Source organism: Micromys minutus, assembly GCF_963924665.1.
Source record: "Micromys minutus genome assembly, chromosome: 27".
Taxonomy (NCBI): Eukaryota; Metazoa; Chordata; class Mammalia; order Rodentia; family Muridae; genus Micromys; species Micromys minutus.
In genome coordinates, this window is record NC_137962.1 from 18,954,729 (window position 1) to 18,982,327 (window position 27,599).

General features: G+C 41.4%; 1 protein-coding gene across 1 annotated transcript; it reads right to left on the reverse strand.

Moving 5' to 3' along the window:
• On the reverse strand, nucleotides 1-27,245 carry SP1 (Sp1 transcription factor). The gene is made up of 6 exons (XM_080939644.1): nucleotides 27,207-27,245; nucleotides 25,726-25,886; nucleotides 23,934-25,446; nucleotides 10,934-11,102; nucleotides 5,878-6,077; nucleotides 1-5,630 (listed from the first exon to the last, which is right to left on the reverse strand). The coding sequence occupies exons 1-6, from the start codon at nucleotides 27,211-27,213 to the stop codon at nucleotides 5,317-5,319; spliced, it is 2,364 nt and encodes a 787-aa protein (XP_080795770.1). The 5' UTR covers nucleotides 27,214-27,245; the 3' UTR covers nucleotides 1-5,316.
• Nucleotides 27,246-27,599: the final 354 nt, after the last annotated feature.

Sequence of the window (27,599 nt, forward strand, 5' to 3'; positions counted from 1 at the left end):
TACAGACTACATTGAAACTAATCTTTGTACAAAAGGCAGAGATTGAGATAGAGATATAGAGAAAGAGATACTGAGATTCCCAAAACACCCAGGGACAAATTTAGGGGGGAGAGAGACAAGGAAGATACAAAAGGAGCAGGAAGACAAGAGATTAACATCATACATACGCAAGAGTGAGGGCAGAAAACAAGGTGAGTTTAGAAGTACTTGCCCTCACAGCCCTGGTGATGACTGAACTGGAACCCACAACAAACATCGTGAGATTAAAGGTTTAAAGGCAACAGTGGTACAGAGACTGGTTATTGCCAGCATTAAGAAAGATAAACTGGTTTTAGGCACCAGATTGGAGCACTACTCCTCTGCCCTGGGATGACAGACTTGGGAGAGGGAAGCAGGCCCTAGGGCAGCTGCCTTTGGCTTCCTCAGATCATTATCAACATATTCTGACTTTGTGCCTAGTCTTTAGCTAGGTGAGGGGTATTAGGATGTTACTGGAAAAAAGAGTCATCAAAATATGAAGAACTGCCATTATCCATAAGTTTCAAGAGCAGTTATTGGAAAAGCTGGATAGATAGAGTCAGTTCCCTAGTGGGGAAGGCACAGTGTGATTCCTGAAGGCAAGATATAGGAAAGCACACAACCAAGCAGATATACCTACAGTCTTCTCTATCTGTGGCCCCAGCCTAATCTGCCATGCTCCTCAACCTCCACAACCAGCTGGGAGCTCAAGGACAGATGAGTCCTGGTTCTTTCTTAGCCCAGACAGGGAAGGGTTGGGCTGTTTGATAAAGAAGGGAAAACTGAGGGGGGGGCCCTTCACTCTCTCAGATGAGTGTTGTGAAAAAAATCCTTCTGAGTTGGGAAGTCAGAGAGCAGAGATGACTCAGGGAAGGAATAGAGCCAAAGACTGCCCAGTCTTTTCTCTTCCCAGTCTTCAATCTACACATGAGCCAAGACTGGAAGAGGGAGTAGGAACTGAAAGGCTGCTTAATGTCTTTTCTGGGGGATGGTATTTACAGAAGGCAGACAAAGAAAAGAAACAGCTCAACCTCAAAGCTGGTCTACTCATCCTCCTAGATGAGATCTGTACCCCGGAACAGAGCCAAAAGAGGCATACAGCCTTCTAAAGCAAAGTAATAACCTGCCCACGTTTTATCAGCAGCTTTCAAAGCCATGCTTCCCGGGTTGGAAAAGTGCCATACCCTCCTCTCCCTAAGTAAATGCTGCCACCTTTATCCCTGTTACAGGCTCTTTTAAGAGAAGACGAAACTCTAAGATTTCCAACATTTTTCCTTCCAGCCTCAAGAGGGTAGCCAACTTTGTCTATGGAAAGTAAAACCATGCAAAGAGTCCCTCAGCTGAGGCAGGGACAGTATCGTCACTTCCTCAGTACCTGATCTCTGAATCACTTCTCATCTGATCCCAAAGTCCAAAAAGACATTAGGGCACTTAAAATTGAATGAAAACTTTAATCACATAGCACCAGGGCTCTTCAAAGTATAACAGAGGCCTGATTAGCACCTCCAAAAGAACCCCTCAAAAAGTATCCAATTTTATTGCGGCCTACAAAGATCTGCAGCTTCCAGTATTCACATAATGTGAAGTATTAACAATACAAAATATATTCTGAAAGTCAAACACCTGCAGTTCATAGTGCTTTCTCAGATTTGTTAAAAAAATACAATGCTTAGTTTTCTATATAGGATATACAAAAGCAAAAAATATATGTATATAGTAGAAATAAATCAGCCATAGTAATTTACAGCTGTAGTCTCCCACCCTCCCCAAATTATAACACCTTCATTCTGTACTTCAGTCTACTTTCTGTGATTAAAGGGTCTATTTATTCTGAGATCAGGCTAAGAAAGAACCATTATATTGCATTTTGAATAGCACCCCAAAGAGTGCCTATGGGAGATCCCTGAAGGAAGATGGTGGGTCGGTCCTTTCTAGGAAAAAGATGACAGTCAAATAGTTTATAGATGAATATAAATGAGCAGCTTAGAACAAGGAAATGAATGCTCTAAGATCACTATTTCTCCTGGGTGTGGTGGCACACATTTGTAACGCCAACACTTGAAAGGCCAAGGTGGACAGATCTCTGTAGCCTGGACTACATATAAATTCAGACCAGCCAAGAGTATTTAGAAAGACCTATTTCAAAACAAAAACCAAGATTACTACATTGGTGGTCACCTACCACTTTGCAAGGTATAGTCATTAAAAAAAAAAAAAAATCATGAAGGCTGGACATAGTGACACATACTTGTAATCCCAACACTTAGGACGCAAAAAAATTATTCAAAGTTCAAGGCCAGTCTGAGTTACATAGTGAATTCCAGGCTAGCCTGGGTTACAGAGTAAATTCTTGTCTCAATGAAACAAAACAAACACAAATTCCAAACCAAACAACAAAAATGTAATGAAAAGAATTTCAGAATCAATATGCATGCCAATTATGTTAAATTCTGATGGCCAGAAGTTTGGGAAAGGTTATTTTTTAGTAATGAGACCCTGGTGGGAGGAATGCAGTCTCTTAACTGTGAAAAGGGCTGAGTGGCTAACAGACAGGGAGACAAAAGCAGAAACTGATTTCCATTTTATGGTCAAATAAAACACTGGAAAAGGAAATGTAAAAAGCAGAAAAAAAAATCTGATGTAAATGAACTCATGGTAATGTTAAAGTAGCAGACATTGAGGGTAAATCATCAGCTTTTGACCCAAGAGAGGAAGACCATCAGATAACTTATCTAAAGGCTTACGTCCTCAGCATCACTAGCCAGTTTGTATCTAATCACCTCATACTGAACAAGATTTGAAATTTTCTAGCAAAATATTGCACACTCCAGTGAGTTATCCTGCTCTCTTCCTCCAGAAATGCCAAAGTACATGATTATAAATGTAAAACAACACAGTTTGAGTTCTGCTTTTCTTAAGGAATAAAAGGTATGATGGTGGCCGAAAACAGGTTAACTTTTACTTCAACATTAATAACGTGTAATTTGGGGAAAGTCCCTTGAAATATTTCCTGAGTCTTGATAACAGTATTAAGTCTGCACAGAAAGGACCAAATGGAATAAACTAATGTTAGTATTTCAGGCTAACAATATCATAAACTTATCAAGAAGCTAGTTTAGATGGAATTTATATAAAATGTATAATAACTATATAATCTATTTGTAGCCAAGATAGAGAAGTTAGAATAAGGAATCCACTATAGATTTGGGTGTTGATTTCATTTTCAAACACAAAAATAACTTCTTTTTTAGAAAGTGCACTAGGATATTCCCCCACCCCATAATTGTTAACTGATTTAACGTAGGCAGAGAACTGACCTTAGGAACATACCCAAGAATTAGGACCAATTTCTAGATAATAGGCCTGAAAGGCGTTTCGATCTGAATTTATTTTCCAACAATTTCAAATATAAGTTCTCATCTGCATATAGATATATACAGGCACAAACACATTCACACACAGTCATACACAAACATTTTAGTTGCTCTGTCAGATCAGGGTAATTTTTTATTGCAGGTCTCTTTAAATATTGGCTAACAAAAAACCTATCCCCAACCTAACAGATGTCACACATACACTCAACCACTTCCATACTTCCTCACAGTGAAAAGCTCTCTGACAAGATAGCAGAAGGTCAAGAGAGACAATGCTTTAATGGCTGGGCCTTGAGGACAATTCTGGTTGCATTTAAGTCTCAGTGTCAAATGCACCGAGTTTCCCTGCCGATATAATTTTTGGATTAGTCTCTTCTGGAATCAGGCCATAGAGAAAGCAGGATAATTTCTCCCAATTTCTCCTATAATCCACAGTGGTAAGACAAGATTTCTTTTTGTTCTGGGCTATCGTTCCCATGATTGTGTGCTTCCCTTTCTCTTAGGAACCACCCAAGTACATCTAAGGAAGAGTTAAGGGGGATGCTTTTTTTTTTTTTTTTTTTTTTTTTTTTAAAGAACCACTTTTGCCACTGGCACAAGTTTTGCACTCTATAGAATGGGAAGTCTGAACAGATTCACTGGCTGATGCTCCTTAACATTAAAACATTAATAGGAAGGAACTACAGAAATGTTCAAAAGGGAAAGTGTACTTCCTTTCAGAGTGTGAACTCAGAAGGCCAGACAGTGAGGCTTAGAGCTATTTGGAAGACAATGATACTGAAATCCGAATAATCCCACTAATTTTCTGAACCCAAGATGGTTGAGTTATTTCCTTTTCTGAGAACATCTTTTTCATACTGAAAGCTGCTGCCTACTATTTGACCATTTTGACAGTGTATCTCCTTCAAAGGGCCTCTTACACACACAATTCCACAGAAAGACTTCTGGTTTCTGATGTTTAGAACAGCTAATCAAGGGAGGTGTTTTTGACTCTCCAGCACTGAGATGGTGCCTGCGTCAGTAGTATTTGAACACCTCCTCCCTCCATAGCTACACTTCAAGGCTTTTTCACTTCACTGCTGGAACTAAAGTCTTTAAAATATTAACAGAAGTGCCTAATCCAGGGATCACTGTCGAAAGCAACACACAAAGTGATCACGTGAGCAAAGGGCGTGAGACAAAAAGGATTGAGTCAGGAAAGGAGTGCAAGGAGCTGATCCCAAATAAAATAACAAAATTAAGAAAGACATTATATATGTATATATGAACTAAAAGCAGAGTGTATGAATGCTTACTCTGGTGGGAAGCCAGGACAACATTTATAGAAAAGCTTGATGTGTCATGATAAGGCTCAGCCATTGAGAAATAAGGCAATATATATATATAAAAAAAAAAAAAAAAAAGAAAAAGAAAAAAGAAAAAAAGACCAAGGTATTTTGGTCACAGAATGGTCTTTTTCCTCCTCCCAGCCAGCCCCTGTGAAAGCATCTCTATATATTTTTTAATATATATATATATAATATAGAATCTGTTTTTGTTAAAAAGTATTTCAATGATCATATATATTTATCAAGGCATGATGGCTTTAGGAAATGGGGGGATCCATCATGGGAGAGCTAAGAGGGAAAAACAGGAAGAGGAGGCTGGGGTAAGAAGTATAAGAAGAACCTGGGACGAGATAAATGCTGATCAAAGGGTGGCACCAACAGAATTTTCACTAATATTTTCCATTTTCAAGGAGTCACCAGTGACATAGATGGGTGCCACGATCCCATCTCCTTTTGTACCATCTCCCAATTCTTCCTACCACCAAGCACATTAATGCCTCATGGCTCTCTTCCACATGTCTCTTGGACCCATGCTACCTTGCATCCCAGGCTTGGTGGGTATTGGCCCATATGTCTCTGGCCCTGGGCATCTACTCTCAGAAACCATTGCCACTGATATTAATGGACTGCAGCTCTGTCACCTGCATGACGTTGATGCCACTGTTGGCAAGACGGGCAATACCCTCTGGACAGATGGCCTCCATGGCTACCATATTGGTGGTAATAAGGGCTGAAGGAGTGGCAGTACCACTGCCTTCTGAACCTGCCCCACTGTCCAGGGGCAATGTGCCCACGCTCAGGGCTACACCTGGGCCTCCCTTTTTATTCTGGTGGGTCTTGATATGCTTTGACAGGTGATCACTCCTCATGAAACGCTTAGGGCACTCGGGGCAGGCAAATTTCTTCTCTCCTAGATTTAAAAAAAAAAAAAAAAAAAAAAAAAAAAAAAAAAGCAGTCAGAACAAAGTTGGGGCTGATGTGTGTCATTCAAAATCCCTCTTGAAATCAAGCTCCTTATTGAAACCTTCCAGACTAATTCATGTATTCTTGAAGACAAACAGTTTCATGTATTCGTTGTTTGGAGATCTCAGTTACCTTCATGGGCATATCATGTCTTTTCCTGTCGCTACTTTCCTTTTCCCTTGGATCTTACTTACCTGTATGTGTACGTTTATGTCTCTGAAGCTCATCTGAACGTGTAAAGCGCTTCCCACAATATGACCAATTACACATGAATGGCCTCTCCCCCGTATGCCAGCGCAAGTGTGCACGGAGATGTGAGGTCTTGCCATATACTTTGCCGCATCCTTGGATATGACAAATATGCTGTTTCTTTTTGCCAGGATCTCCAGAGCCTCTAAGAATGAGAACATAATGATTTATTACTCTGGAAATTGAAATGAAGGAAACAAGAAGTGTCAGAAGCAATTACCAAACCCATTCTTTTGTTTGTTTATTTTGGGGAAAGTGTCTCTCTACTTAATTCTGGCTTTCCTGGAACTCCCTAAATAGACCAGGCTGGCCTTGAACTCAGCCAGAGATCCACCTGAGTCCACGCCCCTGCTTGTATAGTGCTAGGTAGGATTAAAGGTATGTGTGCCATCATACCTGTCACTAAGACTTATTTTTTGCCACTCTGAAGAGACAGGTGGATCTTTGTGAGTTCAAAGAAAGCCTGGTCTACAGAGCAAGTTCCAGGACAGTCAGGCCTGTCACACAGAGAAGCCCTGTCTTTGTGGGGGGTTAAGGGAGAATAAGGGAAGTCAAATGTTTTTTTGGTTTGTTTATGAGTATTTTGCCTGCACATATGTATGTGTACCACAGCATGCCTGGTGCCTACTGAGTTCAGAGAAAGATAGATTTTCTGAAACTACCATGAGTGCTGGGATATAAACCAGAGCTCTGGAATGGCTGTCAATACTTTTAGCTGCTGAGCCATTGCTCTGGCTCCTGTTGTTTTTCTTTGGGTTTTGTTTGTTTGGAGACAGGGTTTCACTGTGTAGCCCTGGCTGTCCTGAAACTCAACTCTGTAGACCAGGCTAGCCTCAAACACAGAGATCTGCCTACTTCTGCCTCCCAAGTGCTGGATTAAAGGCATGGGCCAACATACCTAGCTTGTTTTTTTTTTTTTTTTAAACTTTTATTTTGATTAGGAGCTAGAGAGATGGCTCAGTAGTTAAGAGTGCTTTTGCTACTGATGTGGGTGTGAAAGATTAACTGCTGAGACATCTCTCCAGCCCCCCATTTCTTTGTTTTGTTTGTGACAATGTATTATGTAACACAAGCTGCCTTTGAAGTTCTAATCAAGACAAGCTCTCTCATACTAAGATATAAGCTGCATCCCCTCCAACCTCCAAGCACACTTCTTTTTTTGAGTATGAGGAAGGAGAGCTTTGAGGCAGTGTCAGACTGCCCTCAAATTTTACTACATAGCTGGCCAAGGCTGACTCTGATCTCCAGATTTTCCTCCCTCTACCTTTCAAGTGCTGGAATTACAGGTGTGAGCCACTACCACTCTTGGTATCAGAGGTAAAATCCTTAGCTGATTGTTGTTTTTGGCTTCCAAAATCCAAGTTATAGATTACCTCCCCTTGGAAAAAAAAGTTTTTTTTTTTTTTTTTTTAATGTGGGAGCTGGCCAGGCATGAGAGTGCAATTCAAGGACATCATGGTCTATATATTGAGTTGCAAGACAGACAGGACTACAGAGGAATACCTAACTAATAAATATAAATGAATGAATGAATAAATGAGTGAGTGGTGCTGAGAACTTGAACTGAGTCCTTGTTTTCAAGTACTCTTATTCAGTGTCAGAGATTTAATGGAGAAAGAAGAATGGGTTGGATAAAACTTGTAAAAAGGGAAAACAGGGAAGAGCAATAGCACGTCTGTAATCGTAGCTATGTGGAGACTAAAAGAGCTACTTCAGCCCAGAGGCTAGACCAGGCAACACAGCAGACACTGCCCATCTCCATCTCACGCTATGACAGTTTTATACAGTCTTTGCTAAGCCAAGCTTTCCTCATATGTGACCCATTTGTAGGCACCAAGGAGATCTCTCAGAGGAAATTTTTGGGGATTTGAAGAAAAGTTCTCAAAACTACAAGTTAGGCTGGGTATTGTGGTGACCAAGAATTAGAGGAAGTTAGATCTGTGTGTGTTCAAGTACAACCAAGAACACATTGAGTTCCAGGCCACCCAAAGTTATACAGTAAGACCTTGTTTCAACAATACCAAAAAACACTACAATTCTGCCAGGTATGGGGGATACACACCTGGAATTCTAGTACTCAAGAACAGAGGCAAGAAGAACATACTTACATGTAGAGCCAGATTGAGCCTGGGACAGAAAGCAAAACTACTATCTCAAAAAACAAGCAAACCAACAAAAAAACAAGTAAGAAATAGCCTGCTCTGCTTTTCCTGAAACACAGGGGAAAAAAAAAAAAAAAAATCACAAAAACCAAGCTATTTTGTTTTGGTACTACTTTATGTGTGATTTTATTAAGGAAAAACTTGTTTAAGGCACAGTCTTGCCGAGCAGAGGCAGCACTGGTGGTGCGCGCACACACACACATACAAAGTGGACTCCTGTGTAGCTTCTGGCTAAACTAGAATTCACTGTAGAGATCTACCTTATTTGTGTACTAAAGGCATGTGGCACCAATTCCTGGCCAGCATAAAATCTTTTTCTAAATTTATTTATTCACGTTTTGTTTTTTTTGCCTGCATAAATGTTTATGTCCAAAGAGGCCAGAGGAGGACATTAGATCCTCTGTAACTTGAGTTACACATAGCTGTGCACTGTACCCTCTATCCCTGGAGATATAATGTTCTAATCTCAAAGTATATTGCTACAGAACACCCCACCATGTGGGATATGAGATGAGAAATGGTGTAAATGGATAATAATTTAAGTAGGTCATATTATACAGCTCTTGTCTCTAACTGACTTCTCACTGATTCTGAATGCTATGCAAATCAAGTTTATGAGTTTATTTACTTATTTTTGCAACAAGGCCCAGGTATGTAAACCAGGCTGGCTCTAACCCTGGATTATCTTTGTGCCTCTTCTTCCTGAGTGATGGGATTACAGATATACACCACTATGCCTGGCTCCATAGGATGTTTGTTTTTCACAATTTCTTTTATTTAGCTCATGCTGGTATTAAACGGACTGTTAAACTAGAGGAGCTTCAAATCTGCAATTTTCTGCTTATACCTCCCAAGTACTGTGGCAGCAGATGTGTGTCACCAACAAATCTGGGTTCACTAAACTTTCTTACATGCATTTTTTTAATTTTGCACAAAGTTATACCCTAATAGCTCTTGCTCTCTTTTTATTATCATTATTTTTTTAATGTACATGAGCAGTAAGTATTTACTTTTTTTAGGGATGTCTACTAAACATATGTTGGTGGTGGCATATGCTTTTAGCTTCAACATTCAGGAGGCAGAGGTCTGAGTTCAAGGCCAGTCTGGTCTTCAGAGTAAGTTCCAAAACAGCCAGGGCTACATAAAAATAAAGCCAACCTAGGAGATATAGCATTACCCTGATTCCAAGTAAAATAAAATAAGGAGCTCCGAACATGGCTGCTCTGGCAAGAGATCATATATATCCAAAGATCTTCTAAGTCTATGTGATCTCAGAACTCACTGTGCCACCTGCACTGGAGTAGGGCTGGGATACAGACATGCCTTTAATCCCAGGAGACAGAGGCTAGCAGATCTTGAGTTTTAGTCAGGCTTTTCCTCTTTTCCCCCCACAGAGATAGGTTGAAGAGCGTTATAGTAAGCTAGACACAGGTGAAGAAAGAATGAGCCAGAGAATAAGGAGTTAAAATTTTAGAACTGATTGCTAGAGTTAGTTTGGCAAAGCAGGGAAATTAAGTGAGAAGCAGAAAGAAGCCAGTTTGAATCAGCTTGGAGAGGAGTTCTGAGCCAGAATAGCTGAACTGAACCAGCCAACAAGAACTAAAGAGTAAACTTACTCAGCAGTGAATCTCAGAAGCTGAAAACATTCTAGGCCTAGATTAGATTTTAAGGAGGCTAGGTGAGAGGACAATTACATCAGGTGAATAAAAGTTATGTTTACAGGAGCTGGGTGTGGTCTCACACCTTTAATCCAAGCACTGGGAAGGCAGACGCTGGAGTGTCTCTATGAATTCAAGGCCAGACTGGTTTGCATAGTGAGTTCCAGAATAATGGGGCTACATAAAGAGACCCTGTCTCATAAACAAACAAATAATAAAAAAATAAAATAAATAAAAAATAGCTGACCTTGGCAGACCACATGTCTTTAATCCCAGCACTTGGGAGGCTAACGCAGGAGATCTCTATGAGGTGGAATAGTGAGATCTTGTCTCAAAAAAGCAATACAACCAAAACCAGAAAAAAAAAAAAAAAACACATATTGCAAATACCTGTTCCATCCATCCTAATTCTTCTCCCTCTGCCCCACCTAAATGTTTCCAGTTTATAATCTCTCCTTCCTAAACTCACCATTCCATACAACACTCACACAGTGCTCTCTTGCCTCTCATTTTTTATCTTTCTCACTTTGTACCCCGTTCTCTCCTGTTATGGTCAGGTTCAACCTACTGATCCTCTGGCTGCATTCTGCCTCATATTTACAATAAAAACCTTCCTCTCAACCATACCTTGGAGTGGTCACGTCCTCAACTTTACATATCTGGTGCCCAAACCCTCATTTTATATACTTCCTATCTGGGGTAAAACAGACACATGTATGTGTTACACCTGCCAGGAAAAATCTGTCACACAACATGGGATTACAGACATATGTGAGCATAACTGCTTTGTGCAGTGCTGGGATTCATACTCAGGAATTCATAATTGCTAGGAAAACCATTTTACCACCTGAGCTACACGCCCAACCTCTCCTATATCTTTTTTTTAACCTTTTTATTTTGTGTATGTGAGTACACTGTCACTCTCTTCAGACACACCAGAAAACATGGGATCCTATTTGTGAGCCACCATGTGATTGCTAGGATTTGACTCAGCACCTCAGGAAGAGTAGTCAGTGCTCTTAACCACTGAGATATCTCTCCAGGCCTCTCCTTTGTCTTAAATAGTAAAATTATACACTTTCCCTCAAATTTCTATGTTCATTTTGTTTATTTCTAAAAAGAAGAAAGAAAGGAAGAAAGAAAGAAACAGCAAAATTCTATATTCAAGAAAATGAACTCACCTTCCCTCACTGTCCTTACAATAGGGACATGTACATGCTTCCCGTCGAGTCCTGCGACCAGCTTGGGGTTGGGGATCAGGGCTGTTCTCTCCTTCCTCTCCACCTGCTGTCTCATCATGTATCCCATCACCACCAGATCCATGAAGGCCAAGTTGAGCTCCATGATCACCTGAAATAAAAAAAGGAGAAAGGTGGCAATGGGCAGGGCAAAACAGCTACAGAAGAGCCAAGTGATGGTGGCACACACCACTAATTTCAGCACTTGCAAGGCAGAGATGGACCTCTTGTTAATTTGATGCCAGGTTGGTCTACAGAAGGAGTTCTAGGAGAGCCGGGGCTACAAAGAAACCCTGTCTCAAATAGCCAAATAGATGAATAAATAAAAGAAGAAAATCTCAATGATACATCACACTAACACCACCATCCTTTTTTCTTTTCCAACTTTTAATTACAGTTCTTTCTTCCATGAGTGGAGTGTATAGGATGCTTGTCTGAGCCAGAGGACAACTTTTGGCAATCAGCTTTCTATCACATGGGTTCCAGGACTTAGGATGATCTTGAAATCCTAAGTCCATGCAATTTTCTGGCTCAACCTCCCAAATAAGTACCTGAGGAACTGCCAAGGGACTACAGGTTTAGGTTTACATAGTAGTTCCAGGATAGCCTTGGCTAAAGAGTAAAACCCATGCCAAATATGAAACCAAAATGACATCAATATCATAATGGAATCTGTTCTCCACCCTTTTTAATAATAGTTTTAGAAAAGAAGAGTTTAATCTCAAATTGTGGTACTAGTTAAGCAATGAGATAAATTAAAGACTGTCCTTCCTATGATGAAAATAACTAGGAAACCAGAGGCACACTGTAATGACAGTCTTGGCCAAATCCAACTGTTGCCTCTAGCACCAATTTCTGAAACAACTATGGATGTTAAAGATCTTTTCAATTTCTTCTAAGTAAAGAAGTGTGGCTAAAGCCACAACCTTCCAAAATCGCTAAGAGTCAAAACTTTATTCTTTGTGGAGAAACACCTTGGGAGTCACTAAAGCATGATGAAATGCATCCTCTAGAACTAGTCTGAGGCCTCCACACAGCAGGCAAGTGTTCTAGCACTCAAAAGGCTGTTTCTGTATATTTCTAAAAACTCCAATGAGGCTTCTGAATTCTTGTCATCTTGCTGTAAAAAAAAAGACCATAACAAAAAAATAACTTGGGAAGTAAAGGGTTCACTTTATCTTACAACTCTTAGGCCATATTCTATCCTGAGGAAAGTCAGGGCAGAAGAGGCAAGAACCAAGAAGCAAGCTTGGCCATCCTGCTCTCATATATCATACCCAGGAAAGACCAAGCTCCCAGTGTGCTGGGTCCTCCCATTTTAAGCATTAATCAAGAAAATAACCTACAGTCTTGTCTACAGGCAATCTGATAAAGATATTTTTAGATTTGTTTATGTATATGAATGCCTTACTTGCATGTATGTCTGAGCATCACATACTCATGAATGTGATGCTGGCAGGGACATACACACACACACACACACACACACACACACACACACACACACACAGAGAGAGAGAGAGAGAGAGAGAGAGAGAGAGAGAGAGAGAGAGATACAGGATGCCTGAGAGACCAGAGACAAATGGACAACTCAGTGAGAACCTCCTCTTCCCAAACCCCCAAAAATGTGAAGATGGTTGAGGATATATGGTAGAGCAAGCACAGACCATTGAGAAGCAAAAAAGAAAACATCTGGGCATCCTAGGGGGAAAAAAGCTAAGCATGGGGCCTGGAAAGATGGTTTAGTAGATAAGTGTAAAGACTGCTCACAACTGTCCTTAACAGGGGATTTGACCCTATCTATCTTCTGATCTCTACAGGCACAAGACATGCACTTGATGCACAGATTTAAATGTATTTTACAGCTACTTAAGATTGGCTCTCTGGTTGGATACATGCTTGATCCCAACATCAGGGAGAAAGAAGCAGATGGATTTCAAGGCAAGCCTGGTCTCCAGAGTGAGTTCCAGGACAGCCAGGGCTACACAAAAAACCCTATGTTGAGAAAAAAAAAAGTCCAAAGAAATTCAAAGATTAATATTCCATATCAATAACATAATCTATAAATAAGCAGAAAGAAAAATAATTTCATTAGTAACCAAGAACGTAAGAACTGAATCTTGGGGAAAGGTAAAAAGTCTATAAAAATGATCATCCCTGAGGCTGGAGATATGGTAAAGAACTTAAGAGGGCTTGCTGCTCTTCCAGGACCAGAGTTCAGGACCTAGCTCTTATAGTAGGTCTCTTAACAACTTTAGTCTATAACTTCAGCTCCTAGGTATCCAACACCTTCTTCTGGCTTCTACAAGCACCTGCACTCATACATCTCTCTCTCTCCAACACAAAAACACAAGATCTCAATATGGAGGCCTGGAACTCACTGATTCACCATTTTCTGCCTCCCTCACCCATACTAGTATTAAAAGATGCACCAATAAACAAATTAAAAAAGCACATTAAAAAAGGGGGGGGAGCTGGTGAGATGGTTGGCTCAGTGGTTAAAAGCACTGACTGCTCTTCCAGAGGTCCTGAGTTCAAATCCCAGCAACCACATGGTGGCTCACAACCATCTGTAATGAGATCTGATGCTCTCTTCTGGTGTGTCTGAAGACAGCTACAGTGTACTTATATATAATAAATTAATTAATTAAAAAAAAGAGAGAGAGAATTTTAAAAAAAGCTCACCATGAGCAGGAGTGATGAGAAATGGTTCTCAATCTGGGGCCCCTTTTACAGGGGTTACCTAAGACTATCAGACAGATACTTACATTATGATTCATAACAGTAGCAAAATTACAGTTATGAAGTAATGAAAATAATTTAATGGTTGAGTAGTAAAGGCTGCAGCATTAGGAGAGTTGAGAACCACTAGTTCAGGTTACTGAGATTACTGGATGCTCAGAGGACCCGGTTTTGATTCCCAGCACACACATAGCAGTTCACAACCATTTATAACTCCAGTTCCAGAGAATCTGATACCCTACCCTCTTCTGGGCTCCTTTGGTACCCAGCACCCATGTACATAAATATGGATGTACAAATATACATCCAGGCAAAACACCCATACACATCAAATAAAATTTAAGCTTATGACTAAGACAAATCCATGCTGGAAATAATGAAACATGGCTGTCATCTCAGCACTACCAGGCAGGTGCAGGAGGATAGTGAAATCAAAACCAGCCTGAGCAATAAATTAGTAAGATCCTGTCAAGCACACGTACAAAAAAAGTCTTGAATTAGTAAGCATGATAGGAAGCCTTACTTTTCCCCTTGTATCTTCTGGAATTTCTCTGTAGCTAGAAATATTTAGGTTGTAACTTTCTCTTTGGTATACTACCTTTAAAAAAAAAAAATGGGTAGTTTTCTTTAGAGCTACGCAATCAGCAAAACGGTGCTAATGGCTTTCACCAGTAGATGTCACTGTAACTAAATGAGACAGCATTTCTAACCTACCAGAAGTTTAAGAGAAAAAGTACTGTACCAATTTTAGAAACAGAAAATATAAGTCTTTCCATCAAATCTAAATATTAATTTCAGTTTTGTTAATGTTCCCTAACTAAAGCTTGAGTTTTGTCATTCATCATGAATATAAAGGTGAATGATGATGCACAGGCTTTTTTTTAAATCCCAGTACTCCGGAGGCAGAAGCAGGTGGATCTGAGTTTGAGGCCAGCCTGGTCTACAGAGTGAGTTTCAAATTCAGGGCTCCAGAGAAAACCCCTGTCTTGAAAAACAACAAAAACCAACAACAAAAAAGAAAAAAAGCATAGGTCATGATGCTGATTGCCTTTAATTTCAGCACTTAAAAAGTGCAGCTGGCAGGAATATGGTCAATCCCTGCCAACAAAGAATTCAATGAATCACACAGTGTCATAAACAAAACAAAGTAAGACAAAAACCTGCCTCAACTTCCCAACTGCAAGAATTATAAGCAGGAGCCACCATTCCTAGCTATTGTGTACTTTTAATTCATTCCCTCACAGCAGAACCACAGCAAGAGAAGTGAAACAGCACTTGAGGCGGTGTGGTGGTGTGCTCCTTAATCGTTGCACTGGGAATGCAGAACAATCAGATTTCTGTGAGTTCAAGACCAGTTCTAGGACAGCCAGAGCTACAGAGACTCCCTGCCTCAACATAAACAAGAACTATTTCTAGCACTCAAGAGACTGAAGCAGGAGGATAACCACTGAAGTTAGTATGGACTACATAATAAAATCCTGTCTCAAAAGTAAGTACACAAACAAATATTCAAGTGAATTATTCTTGGTTTCATTGCCAACCTCCAGCATTTTAGCATCTACAACATGGAGGCTTAAAGAACCAAACTTTAGGGACTAAAGAGGCCTCAATTCTTTAAAAAAATTGCCTACTTTTCCAGAGGATTCAGGTTGGATTCCAAGTACCTACATATTTCTCACAATCACCTTAACTCCAGTTTGGCTTCTGTGGACACTACATGCACATGGTGCAAAAACATACAAAATAAAATAATTGTTTTTTTTGTCCTTTTTTTAATGTGCATTGGTGTTTTGCCTGCATGTATGTCTATGTGAGATGTCAATCCCCAACCCCACAAAATAATTAAATCTTAATTTAAAAAAAAAAAAGAAAGAAAGAAAGGGGGCTGGAGAGATGGCTCAGAGGTTAAGAGCACTCACTGACTGCTCTTCCAGAGGTTCTGAGTTCAATTCCCAGCAACCACATGGTGGCTCACAACCATCTGTAATGAGATCCTATGCCTTCTCTAGTGTGTCTGAAGAACTACAGTGTACTCTACAGTATAGTAATATATAATAAATCAACAATTCTTTAAAAAAAAAAAAAAGAACTGAAACTTAAAATATATCTAAAATGGACTTCCAAACTGTACCAAAGAAACCTGCCATTTTTCCATTCATACTCTATAATTTTTTTCTCTAGGTATATTCTTAGGGCATGCTGAGCTCAGTATCTCTGAACAATATTCCACTGGCTCTTGTAATATAGTCTGCCTTCATCAGAAGCATCATGATACATCATTAAGACCTTCAAAAAAAAAGAAAGAAAAAAAAAAAAAAACCAATAAAAGCTTTTAGTGAACATAGGGCCAGAGATCTGCCTGCCAAGGAAGCCAAATTAAACTCAAGTTTCTACCTCAATCCTCTTTGACTAAAATGGATTGATCTCCACCCCACCCAGTCCCACACAGATGGCTCAGCAATCGATAGAGATGGGATTGCACTTGCCAGTCTTGTACAAGAACAGGCTTGGTTTTCACAGCAGCTTACAACCATTTGAAACTAGTGCCAGGGGATCTGATACCCTCTTCTAATCTCAAGCACAAGGCACAAATATGGTACACACACACATACAGGTAAGACACACAAACACACAAGAATAAATCTAAATGAATGAATAATACAAGAAGTGTCTAATGAAGTCACCAGATATTACTTTTGGCTTCTGCATATTCCTATACACCAACACAGAGTCGAGATATGCTGGACAAATATGTTACAGGTCCCAGATTTGGGAAAGAGACCTACCTCAAAGGAATAAGCTGGGCAGTAATAGAACACTCAACAACTGTTCTGGCTTCCATGAACTTACATGCACACCTAACATAGGCTCATGTTACATACACACACACACACACACACAAATATTAAAAAAAAAAAAAAAAAAAAAGAGAGAGAGAGAGAGAGAGGCTAGGCATGGTAGCATATACCTTTAATCCCAGCACTCAAGTAGAAGCAAGCTGATCTGAGTTAGAGGTCAGCATAGTCTACAGAATGAGTTCCAAAACAGCAAGGGCTACACAGAGAAATCCTATCTCAAAAACAAAACAAAACCAATGTAAAATGCTTCCGATCCCAGAACTCAGGAGGGTGAAATAGAATGTCCATGAATTAGAGGACAGCCTGGACTGTCATATGAGAGCCAATCTCAAAGACAAAAAATATTCAATATGGTGATAAATACCTATCATCTGTGGTCATACACACTTGGGAGATAAGGGCAGCAGGATCAGAAGTTCAAGACCATCCTTTGCTATATCTCAAGAAAGGACTTTAAGATAGCCTCAAAAATTAGGAAAAGGAGACCTGAAGGCAATATTCAGAATCACTTAGAAAACTGGTAAAGAACAAAAAAAATAAAAGTTTACTGTTGAGTGCTAGAATCCAAAGGGTAGGGCAACAGAGGTAAGCATATCTCTTTGAGTTAGTCTACAGAGTGAGTTCAGGACAGCCAGGGCTATATAGAGACCATGCCTCAAAAAAAAAAAAAAAAAAAAAAAAAAAAAAAAAAAACAAAAAAAAAAAAACAAAACAAAAAAAAAAAACAAAACAAAAATCAAGCATGTCTATCAGATTTTCATGTTCAACAGCATAGAAAGAGAAGGACTGGGGGCTGGAGAGATGGCTCAGGGGTTAAGAGCACTGACTGCTCTACCAGAGGTCCTGAATTCAAATCCCAACAACCACATGTTGGCCACAACCATCTGTAATGAGATCTGATGCCTTCTTCTGGTGTGTCTGAAGAGAGTAACAGTGTGCTCACAAACATAAAAAAAAAAAAAACAAATAAATAAATCTTTAAAAAAAAAAAAAGAGAGAGAGAGAAGGGCTAAGGGTAAAGGCAGGAGCTTGACATCATTCTCCCTTCCTTTTCCCTACCCAGACAAGGCTGACCTCAAACTCAAGAGATTTACCTCCTTCCCAAGTACTATGATTAAAGGTGCATACACACACGCGCGCGCGCGTGCACACACACACACACACACACACACACACACACACACACACTTGCTGCCTGCTAAGTTTCCTCATCTCTTAAAAAGCAAATTTTGAGGGTCTGGAGAGATGGTTCATTGGTTAAGGGACCTTGCTGTTTTAAAAGATCAGAATCTACATGGAGGCTCATCACCTCCTCAAGCACCAAGTATACATGTGGTACACAGATGTACATGCATGCAAAATACTTAGATACATAAAATAATAAAAATAAATCTTAAAAAAAGGACAAATCTTGTTGTGACCTAGGTATTTCCTGTTAAAACTTCGAAGTAGTTCAGCTATCATTTCTTTTTCACATAGATAAGATGGTAGATACAGAAAAATTAGATATGTATGTAAATCCAAACTTGTATAACATAAACAACTCATAGCCCCAAAAAATATGAAGGCATATATAAAAAGTCAAGTTATAATCAAGATTTGCAACCAATTCTCCAAGATTCACTTAAAAGCTTTTTACAGAGGGGATCAGAGAAATTGCTTGGTTGTTCAAAGTAGTGGCCACTCTTCCGAGAACAGGGGTTCAATTCCCCTCACCCATGTAGTGGCTTACAAATATTTGCAATTCCAGTTCCAACACACTCACAGAAACAAACAAAGCAGCAATGCATATAAAATAAAAATAAATAATTTTTTTAAAGTCTTCTATAGTAACAGTTTTCATTGAGTATTGAGGACACACCTATGATCACAGCAACTTTCAAAGTTGAGGCAATAAAATCAGGAGTTGAAAATCAGATGGAGGTCAACCTGGGTTACATTAACACCCTAAAGATAGAAGGGGAGAAAGGAGAATAAAAAGGAAACCTAAGATATTTTTCAAGTCTTCAAAAGGGGAAAATTTCTACTCAGGGATTTTTGTTTGTCTGCTTGTTTTGAGATTTGCTGTTATTGAAAATAAGGGCTAGTCTCAAATTCACTGTCAGTACAGCTGAAAATTACTTTGAACTCCAAATCCTTCAGTCTCCCAAGTGCTTTGGATGATACTGCTATATCGGATCTGGTTACATAACAGTTAAAATGGCCACACTGCATGCATAAGGCAGCATGATTTAACAATGATGTCATTTAGACAAAGCCACTGAAACAATTGAAATGAAGACTGTCTTTTCATATCTCACTGAGTTTCTTTCTTTCTTCCTTCTTTTCTTTCTTTTTTAAAAGATTTATTTATATGAGTACACTGATTGTCGGTATCTTCAGACACACTAGAAGAGGGCGTCAGACCCCATTACAGATGGCTGTGAGCCACCATGTGGTTGCTGGGAATTGAACTCAGGACCTCTGGAAGAGCAGTCAGTGCTCTTAACCACTGAGCCATCTCTCCAGCCCCCCATTGAGTTTCAAAGCAATAAAAGAACTTCTCTTTAAACAGAAGTCATTTAAAAAGTACCACCACCTCAATAAACAAGTGTATTAGATAAAGATTCAGTAATGTTTTACCTGATAAACTACATTACCTTAAAACTGAAGTGTTTCTCATATGAGCTTTTGTATAAAATGCTAATTCTGGATAAATGTAAATGCTAATATATGTAAACATTCATTGGCTGAGGATGGAGGATTGCCGTAAGTTTGAAGCCAGTCTAGACTCCACAGTTTTGATATCAAGCCAGTCTAAACAAAAGACTAAATCTCAGAGAAAAAAAAATACTTTAAAAACATTTTTATAATCTAAACTTGATGATTTCTAATGTTCACACACATAAAAACACAACTTCTTAACAAATGAGGACTAAGCAATCTGACCCCAACGTCGGTGAGACTGCTGGCAAACCAATGCCAGTATCATATTCAACTTAACTGTGAGAAGAAACACGTTCCTGACCCAGTGAAACTTAGCAGATGTAGAATTTTTATTTTTAGTGCCTGAAATTTTCATGAGTTAATTGTAGACGTCAAGATTATCTGTTCTATTCTCATGCCAAAGCCCAGCTCTGCACTATTAGAACTCCCAAGAAGCCAACCACATTCCACAGTTCACACTGCCCCCGTGCACACTTGAAGGCAAGTTTCAGGGTTTGACTGAAGGGGGAGAGATTTGAAGTTTAAGAAAATGAAAGAACAGGCTTCTCATAAAAAAGGAAAAGGTATTGATTTAAAAAAGAAAAAGGCTATGGTTTATCTAAAAACAAACAAAAATAACTCTAAGAACTTACAGATCAATTCACTTTTGAAAACTAACCTCAGTTAACAGGGTGGTCCCTTCCCTCCCTACCACCCGCCAGGGGCAAGGCCTGAAAAATATGGGACAGGGAATTTATCTCTGTTCTAGATTTATGCCTTTCTAAATTTAACACAAAACTAAAGCATAAAAAAAAAAATCAATAGAAAACTCTAAGCATTTTAAAAAATGACTTTTTAAAAATAATGAAAACAGATTGGGTGAGTATGAGACTACAGTTCTCTCCTACTTCTTCCCTCTTATAGTGTTTAATTTTCCCAGACAAGATTTCCCTTTGTATCCCTGGCTGTCCTGGGACTCAGAGATCCACTTGCCTCTGTTGGGATTAAAGTCCTAAGCCACTACTGCCCAGCTCTCTTTTTTAAAAGGCAGGGCTGTATATGTATATGTAGCCCTTTGCCTGTCTCTACCTTTAGAGTAATTAAAGTTATGAGCCACCAAACTTGGCCCAAAGCTGTAGTTTCTAAGGCTACCTCATCTTAGAACAGTATAATGGTTTCACATTCAATTGATTTTCTACTATACTGTACTGTGAAAAGGATGAAAGTATTAAGAGTTTTCTAATACATAAGTAATACTGTACCAGAAAAGAGGGTAAAATAAGATATTTTGCTACAACTAAACAACTGGAAGTCTGTCTCTAGGGAACTATAACATTTTTCAAGATAAAATTTGAACAATTTAAAAAGAGGGGTAATGGTACAATCATGGCCAGTTTAACAACAACAACAAAAACCTTAGGAGCTAGAAATGTAGCTCAGTTGGAGAGTACCTGCCTAATATTCATGAGACTCTGGGTTCAATGCCCAGCAGCACCTAGTAAAAACAAATGGAGATTTTACTTGGAGCTGCAGCTAATAAGATCACAAGTTCAAGGTGCCCCTCATCTACATAGTGAGAGACCTGGTCTAAAAGAAAAAATAAAAACAGGGAGATGGAGAGATAGCTCAAAGGTTAAGAGCACTGACTGCTCTTCCAGAAGTCCTGAGTTCAATTTTCAGCAATCACATGGTGGCCCACAACAATCTGTAATGAGGACTGGTGCCCTTTTCTAGTGTGTCTGAAGATAGCAACAGTGTACTCATATACATAAAATATGTAAATCTTAAAAGAAGAAATTTTTAAAAATTAACCACATGTATCTTCAAAAGCATATATTGATCAAGAAAGCAATCTTAACTTCAAAATGGGCTTTCCAGGTCAAAATGCTGTTCAGTAAGGTGTTCCTGAGCAAGCCCGGACCACCTGAGCTCAGCACCTGGGACTTACATACAGGTGGGAAGAGAATCAATTCTACAAAGTTGTCCTGACCACTAGATAGCCCTGTCCTATGACGTATTAAATAGCAAACTTCCCCCAATGCGTGACTGAGCAATGGACATGCTTCACACCTGTTTCCAAATTAATAGCTAGAATATTGTAAAGAGGTTATCCTGGGGTACAGGGTATAAACCTGTGTCCCATCTCCAAAATATATTACTTCCATGTTGACCTATATGGTACTTTAAAAAAAAAAACTTATTTTGGGGGGAGACAAGGAATCAGTATGTAGCTCAAACCAGCACTGAACTTCTTGCTTCGGCCTCCCTTGAGTAATGAGATTACAAGGATAGATGAAAATCGGCCTCATGATAGGCTATAAATGACAAATTCTAAAAAGGCCTTCACTTTTACCTTATGATTCTGACTTTTAGCTCTCTAAAATCTTATTGTTGGTTTTAATGGGCTCTTTTTGTTTTTGTTTTTTGAGACAATGCATTCCCATATAGGCAGAAGCTAGTTAGCCTTTGATTTTGTGTATGTGTGTTCGTTTGTTTGGTTTTGGTGGTGGTGGGGTGTTGAAGACAGGGTTTCTCTGTGTAGCCCTGGCTGTCCTGGAACTCACTCAGGCTAGTAGCCTCAAACTCAAGAAATCTACCTGCCTCTACCTCCCAAATACTGGGGTTGAAGGCATGAGCCACTACTACCTAGCAACTACTTGCACTCATGATTCTCCTACACAACATCCCAAATTGTGGGATTATAAGAAGTGGTCATGGTATCTGTATATCCAATGGTTACTCATTTGCACAGAAGGTAGGGTGTTAAAGACCAACTAGGAAAATCAGGCTTGCTAGTGCACACCTCTAATTCCAGCACTAGGAGACACACAAGCAGATCTCTGTGAGTTCTAGGTTGGCGGGGTCTACATAGAGAATTCCAGAATAACCAGGGTCTCTTAGTAAGATCCTGCCTCAAACAAATAAACAAACAAAACAATACAAAAACAAAACATAAATAACTCCCCAAAACAAACAAAACCAGACACTCATCTTTTTGAAAATCTTTGAGGCTGGAGAGATGACTCAGTGATTAAAAGCACTGGTTGCTCTTCCAAAGGCAAGAGCAAGAGTATGGCTCCCAGAACCCATGTCAGGTGGCTCACAAACACCTGGGATTCTAGCCTCCTGGGGCACCCACCCATCCAAACTGCATACATACAGATATAAACACATACATATAAATAACATTTTAGAAAAAGAAAAATCTTTCTGCTTTCTGGAATCCATTAAGCCATTCTCCCCTCAATTATGAGTTACTACTCATGAGAAAACTGTTCAAGTTGAATCATCACAATCTGTACCCAACTAGGCCAGAGTTAGGTTCCTGAACCAAAATGTTGAGAAACTGCTTGCTGCCTCCTGCTCCTGACACTTGGGAAGCAGGTGCTACCTCAGTTGCAATACCTTCTCCACCAAGATGGAGTATACCCAACACTTTTAATCAGATAAAACTGCCAATCAAAATAAACCTCTTGTATCCCAAAGAACAATAAGGAAAAGCAAGGCACGCTGGTGCAAGCCTTTAATCCCTGCACTCAGGAGGCAGAGGCAGGCAGGTCTCTGTAAATCAAAGGCCAGCCTAGTCTACCAGAGTTAGTTAGCTCCAGGACACCCAGAGCTACTCAGAAAAACCATCTCAAAAAAGTAATTTTTGGTGTGGTGCTGAACATGAATCCAAAGTCTAGACACATGCTAGACAAGCACTCTACCTACCACTGAGCATCAACCCTATTCTTGGTTTCACATTCTATCTATCTTAGATCTTATTTTTATTTTATGTGTATTACCTAAATAGATGACCTTGTATCACATTCATACAATGACCAAGCAAGCCAGAAGAGGGTGGAGTTGGGTCTCCTGAGACTGGAGTCACAGTTATCAGCTACCACATGGGTTCTGGGAATTCAATCCAGGTCCTTTAGAAGAGCAGCCACTTTAACTGCTAAACCATCCCTCTCCTCAGTCTGTTTTTACAATCTTGTTTGTTTTGAGACAGGGTCTCTCTCTCTCTCTCTCTCTCTCTCTCTCTCTCTCTCTCTCTCTCTCTCTCTTTCTCTCTCTCTCTCTCTGCCTAGTCCTGGCTGTCCTGGAACTATGTTGATCAAACTGGCTTTGAGGTCACAGAGAGCCACCTGCCTCTGTCTCCTTCCTGAGTGCTAGGATTAAAGGCATGCACTATCACATAATCAAGATCCATTTTGACATTCTTAAAAGAGTTTCTGAAAACAAATTGCAAGCCAAGGGATTAGAGATATAACAACCACATGAGATTCAGAAGGCCATATGTTCAATCCCTATCACTGCTGGATGAGAGGAAAACCAAAAATATGAAATATGACTGAAAATACATGTGAATCTCAAGGCCTAAAATATTTACTACCTGTCCCTATGCAGAAGGCAACCATGCTTTAGCTTGTAGTACCAAGACACCAGGAAGTAGAGTACACAGGACATTACCCAGAAGTACTCCTTTCTCATCAGATCAACTAAAAAGACATTTCTATTGATTAAGTTCCAAATGCCTTGACTAAAACAAATTTTACACTTCCTTGGGTGTTTAGCCTTGAGGAAACACCTCAAAGCTCTATTTCCCCCTTTAGATTCAATACTATCAGCAAGTTTTAGTTTGTGATTAATGCAAAAAATGGATGTCTTACCTGGGGTGTTTGCTATAGCCAAAGGCAGGCCTGGAAGCTGGTGCACCTGGATCCCTGAAGTACCCAATGCACTGAGGTTAATGGTCTGGAGGCCCGGCATGGAGGAGAGTTGAGCAGCATTCACAGTGACTGTGCCAGCAGGAATGGAGGCAGCTGAGGCAATGGGTGTAAGGGTGGTATTGCTGCTGCTAGTCTGCCCCAAGGAAACACCCTGCATAGGGGCCAAGGTGATTGTCTGGGCCTGTGGGTTCTGAACTTGAAGATTCTGCAGCTGTAGGGTCTGCCAACTGACCTGTCCATTGGGTCCCACGGTTGGTGTCCGAATGATGATGGGACCAGAGTTTTGAACAGCCTGAAGCTGAAGGTTCTGGAGGGTTTCCTGGGAAATAGCTTGAGTTGTGAAGGTCTGCCCCGACAATGGTGCTGCTTGGAGGGCCTGAAGAGCTTGTCCCCCTTGAACTAGCTGAGGCTGAATAAGAATTTGTTGTTGCTGTGTCTGCTGACTTTGCTCTCCCTCTTTTTGCTGACTTCCTTGCAGTGAGCCTCCTGAAGTCTGGTTCTGCTGGATGTTCAGAGAATCAGACCCTTGTAGCCCACTAACCCTCTGGGGCGTCTGGCCTTGAGAACTAGTCCCTGATGATCCACTGCTGGTAAAGTTCATAATTCCCATGTTGCTGGTGGTGGTAGTTGTTGAATAGCTATTGGCATTGGTGAAAAAGGAGCTGGAACTAGCTTGTGATGACACCAAGCTAGCAGAACTGATGGCAGTCCCTGAGGTGACAGGCTGTGAGCCGCTCTCCTGGGATCCAGAGCTGCTGATCGTGCCTGCCTGAGAGCTGGGAGTCAGGGTAGCTGCAGAAACGCTGTTGACAGGTAGCAAGGTGATGTTCCCATTCAGGGCCACTGGTACATTGGTCACATATTGAGTCTGTCCTGAGAGCACATTATTAGCAAGGCCTTGGAGGGGGACAGCTTGCTGGAGTAGATTTGGCATAGCAGCAATAATGTTGCCCCCACTTCCTCTATTTGTGATGATCTGTTGGTTTGCACCTGGTATGATCTGTATTTGACCAGAACCATCCTGCTGCACTTGGGCCCCAGTGGCAGCAAACTGTAGCTGCTGCCCATCAACAGTCTGGAACTGTGGGATTACTTGATACTGAATGTTAGGCATTACTCCAGGTAGACCTGTTAGAACTTGCTGGTTCTGTAAGTTGGGGGTAGTAGCCACAACATACTGCCCACCAGAGACTGTGCGGTTCTTGGAAGACTCACTGCCATTGCTGCCATTGGTACTGTTTCCACTCTGTTCCTTTGAGGTAGGGGTAGCCCCAGAGGAGGAAGAGATGATCTGCCAGCCATTGGCACCCTGTGAAAGTTGTGTGGCTGTGAGGTCAAGTTCACCTGTGCCCCCTGACTGACTCGGACCCTGGGAGTTGTTGCTGTTCTCATTGGGTGACTCAATTCTGCTGCAGGTTGCTGCCAGCAGAGCCAAAGGAGATGGCTGGGATTCCTGGCCAGAAGAGAGGAAAGGAGTTAGTGGCACCCAATAGCTGGCCTAGGGGGCAGTATTCAACAGACAAACAGCAACAATGCAGGCATATAAAGAGCAAAAACCGAAACAAAATGCTCACTTCTGTGTACTGTTCCAACTTTCATATTTGGGGACCCTCTAGATCACCTGTCTTTCTGTGTGTACTTCCCTACTGTATTTTTTCCCAGAGTTTTTGGTTAAGAAGGTTTCTAGGAATATTTATACCCTCTCAACACCTTCCCCATCTTTATCACTTACCTGCCCTCCTCCGCCACCACTGCTGCTGCTACTGCCTGTGCTGCTGCTTCGAGTCTGAGAAAAGGCGGCACCACCGCCATTACCGCTACTCCCATTATTGCCGCCAACACCTTTTTCGATCTTCACCACAGCTGTCACTTCATCCATTGAGTGATCTTGGTCTAAAAATAATTACAAAACAAATAACTTAAGTGAAGGTAAATAAAAACAACATAAGGTTTTAAGTTAAAGTTTTGACCATCAGCAATGACTAATAAAAGAGTGGTTTAAAAAAGCCTGATAGAGTTAGAGAGGGTGGTAGGCCTAAAATGCCAGAATTTGGAAGTAGAGACAAGAGTCCAAAGAAATTCTCAGCTACATAGTAAATTGGGATGCCAAAGCCATAGGCATGCAGAGCAGGAACATGGCTTAATGGTGTCCAAGACAGGTCACTGTTTTCCCATGCACAAATTAACTCCAGAAATGACTCAAAAGTTGTTTTGAAAGCCAGGCATGGTGACTCACACCTATAATCCCAAGACTTGGAAGGATAAGCCAGGTGGTTCACCAGTTCTAGGACTGCCAGGCCTACAGAGTAAGAACTGATCTCAATGTAAAGCACTTTTGAGAGGGAATTTGAGAGCGTTGTCTCAGAAATTAAAAAAATAAATAAATTTGCACCCAGTGTTGGCAAACTCTAATTCCAGCACTCAGGAGGAAGAGGCAGCTAGACAGCTAAAAGTTTGAGGTCTGCATAGTTACCACATAGACCCTATCTCAAAAGGGGGGAGAAAAAGCATCCTGGAAGGAAAAGAAGACCCACAATGTGGGTGGATGGAAAATGTGCTAGAATTAGGACCAAAAGAGATGGAGAAAGATCAAGTGTAAACACAAACAGGAAGAAACCCAGAAAGAGTAAATTCTAAGGGGAGGTGAGGAAACATCTGAGGACAGGTAAGGGGCAAAAATGGTATAGGGCTCAGAGCCCAGGTTTGGGGCTGAGGGGAAGGACTATAGAAAGAAGGGGCGGTTTCGGGGTTAGGGGCGTGGCAAGGGCGGGTCAGATGGGGGAAGGGAAATTTACGGGGGTGCGGGGGAGGGCCTGGGGCAGGCTAGGACCGGAGGGCGGACCGGGGAGGCGGTTGGCCCAGGCGGGGCCTGCACAGGTCGGGCCGCCCCCGTGGCGCCAGCCCCCGACGGGAGGAGCCTCAGGCGGCCGGCCGGGTAGTGGGGGGTAAGGCCCGTCCCCCGTGGCCGGGGCGGGCAGGGGGCGGGCGAGGCCACGCTGCCCCCTCCCCCGGGGCGGGTAGCCCATCCCCCTCCTCCTCCGAGGCCCCGCCACTGCCCCTTCTCCCTCCCTTCCCTCCGCCCCGGGCGGGACCAAGGCCGCCGCCGCCGCCTCCCGCCCGCCCCCCCCTCACAGCGGGGACCGCCCGGTCGGCCCTCGCGCGCGCCCCCTCACTCCCCTCCCACCCCTAGGCTTGGAGTGGACTCATCCTTACCGCTCATGGTGGCAGCTGAGGGGCGAGCTCAAGGGGGTCCTGTCCGGGGGGGTTGGGGGGGGCCGGGAAAAACGCGGACGCTGACGAGGCAAGCGAACCCGGACCGGACGGGGAGGGGGGGGTAAGGAGGAGGGAGCAGCGCGCCACAAGCCCGGCCTAGTCCCCGCCCCTTATGTACTGCCCCGCCCAATGAGGGAGGGTGAAAGGAGGGACTTGTAGACGAAAGGCGGGCAGCCTACCCAATGGCAAGACTCGCTCTCTCGCTGAGGCGTGTAAGACCAAGTTGCGTACCTGGTTTCCGCCCAGAAAGGCCGCCCTCTCCGTTTTAACAACCAATTAGAGACTGAGGAAGTGGTGATGGGCGGGACAAGACAAAGATGGACTTGCGGAGAA

Bases quoted from the DNA above. Each gene is read 5' to 3' on its own strand.
- SP1 (XM_080939644.1), bottom strand. The intron at 25,447-25,725 runs GTAAGTGATAAA...TCTTCTGGCCAG, and splicing joins GTGGTGGCGGAGGAGGGCAG to GAATCCCAGCCATCTCCTTT. The intron at 11,103-23,933 runs GTAAGACATCCA...TTTTTATTTCAG, and splicing joins GGCTATAGCAAACACCCCAG to GTGATCATGGAGCTCAACTT.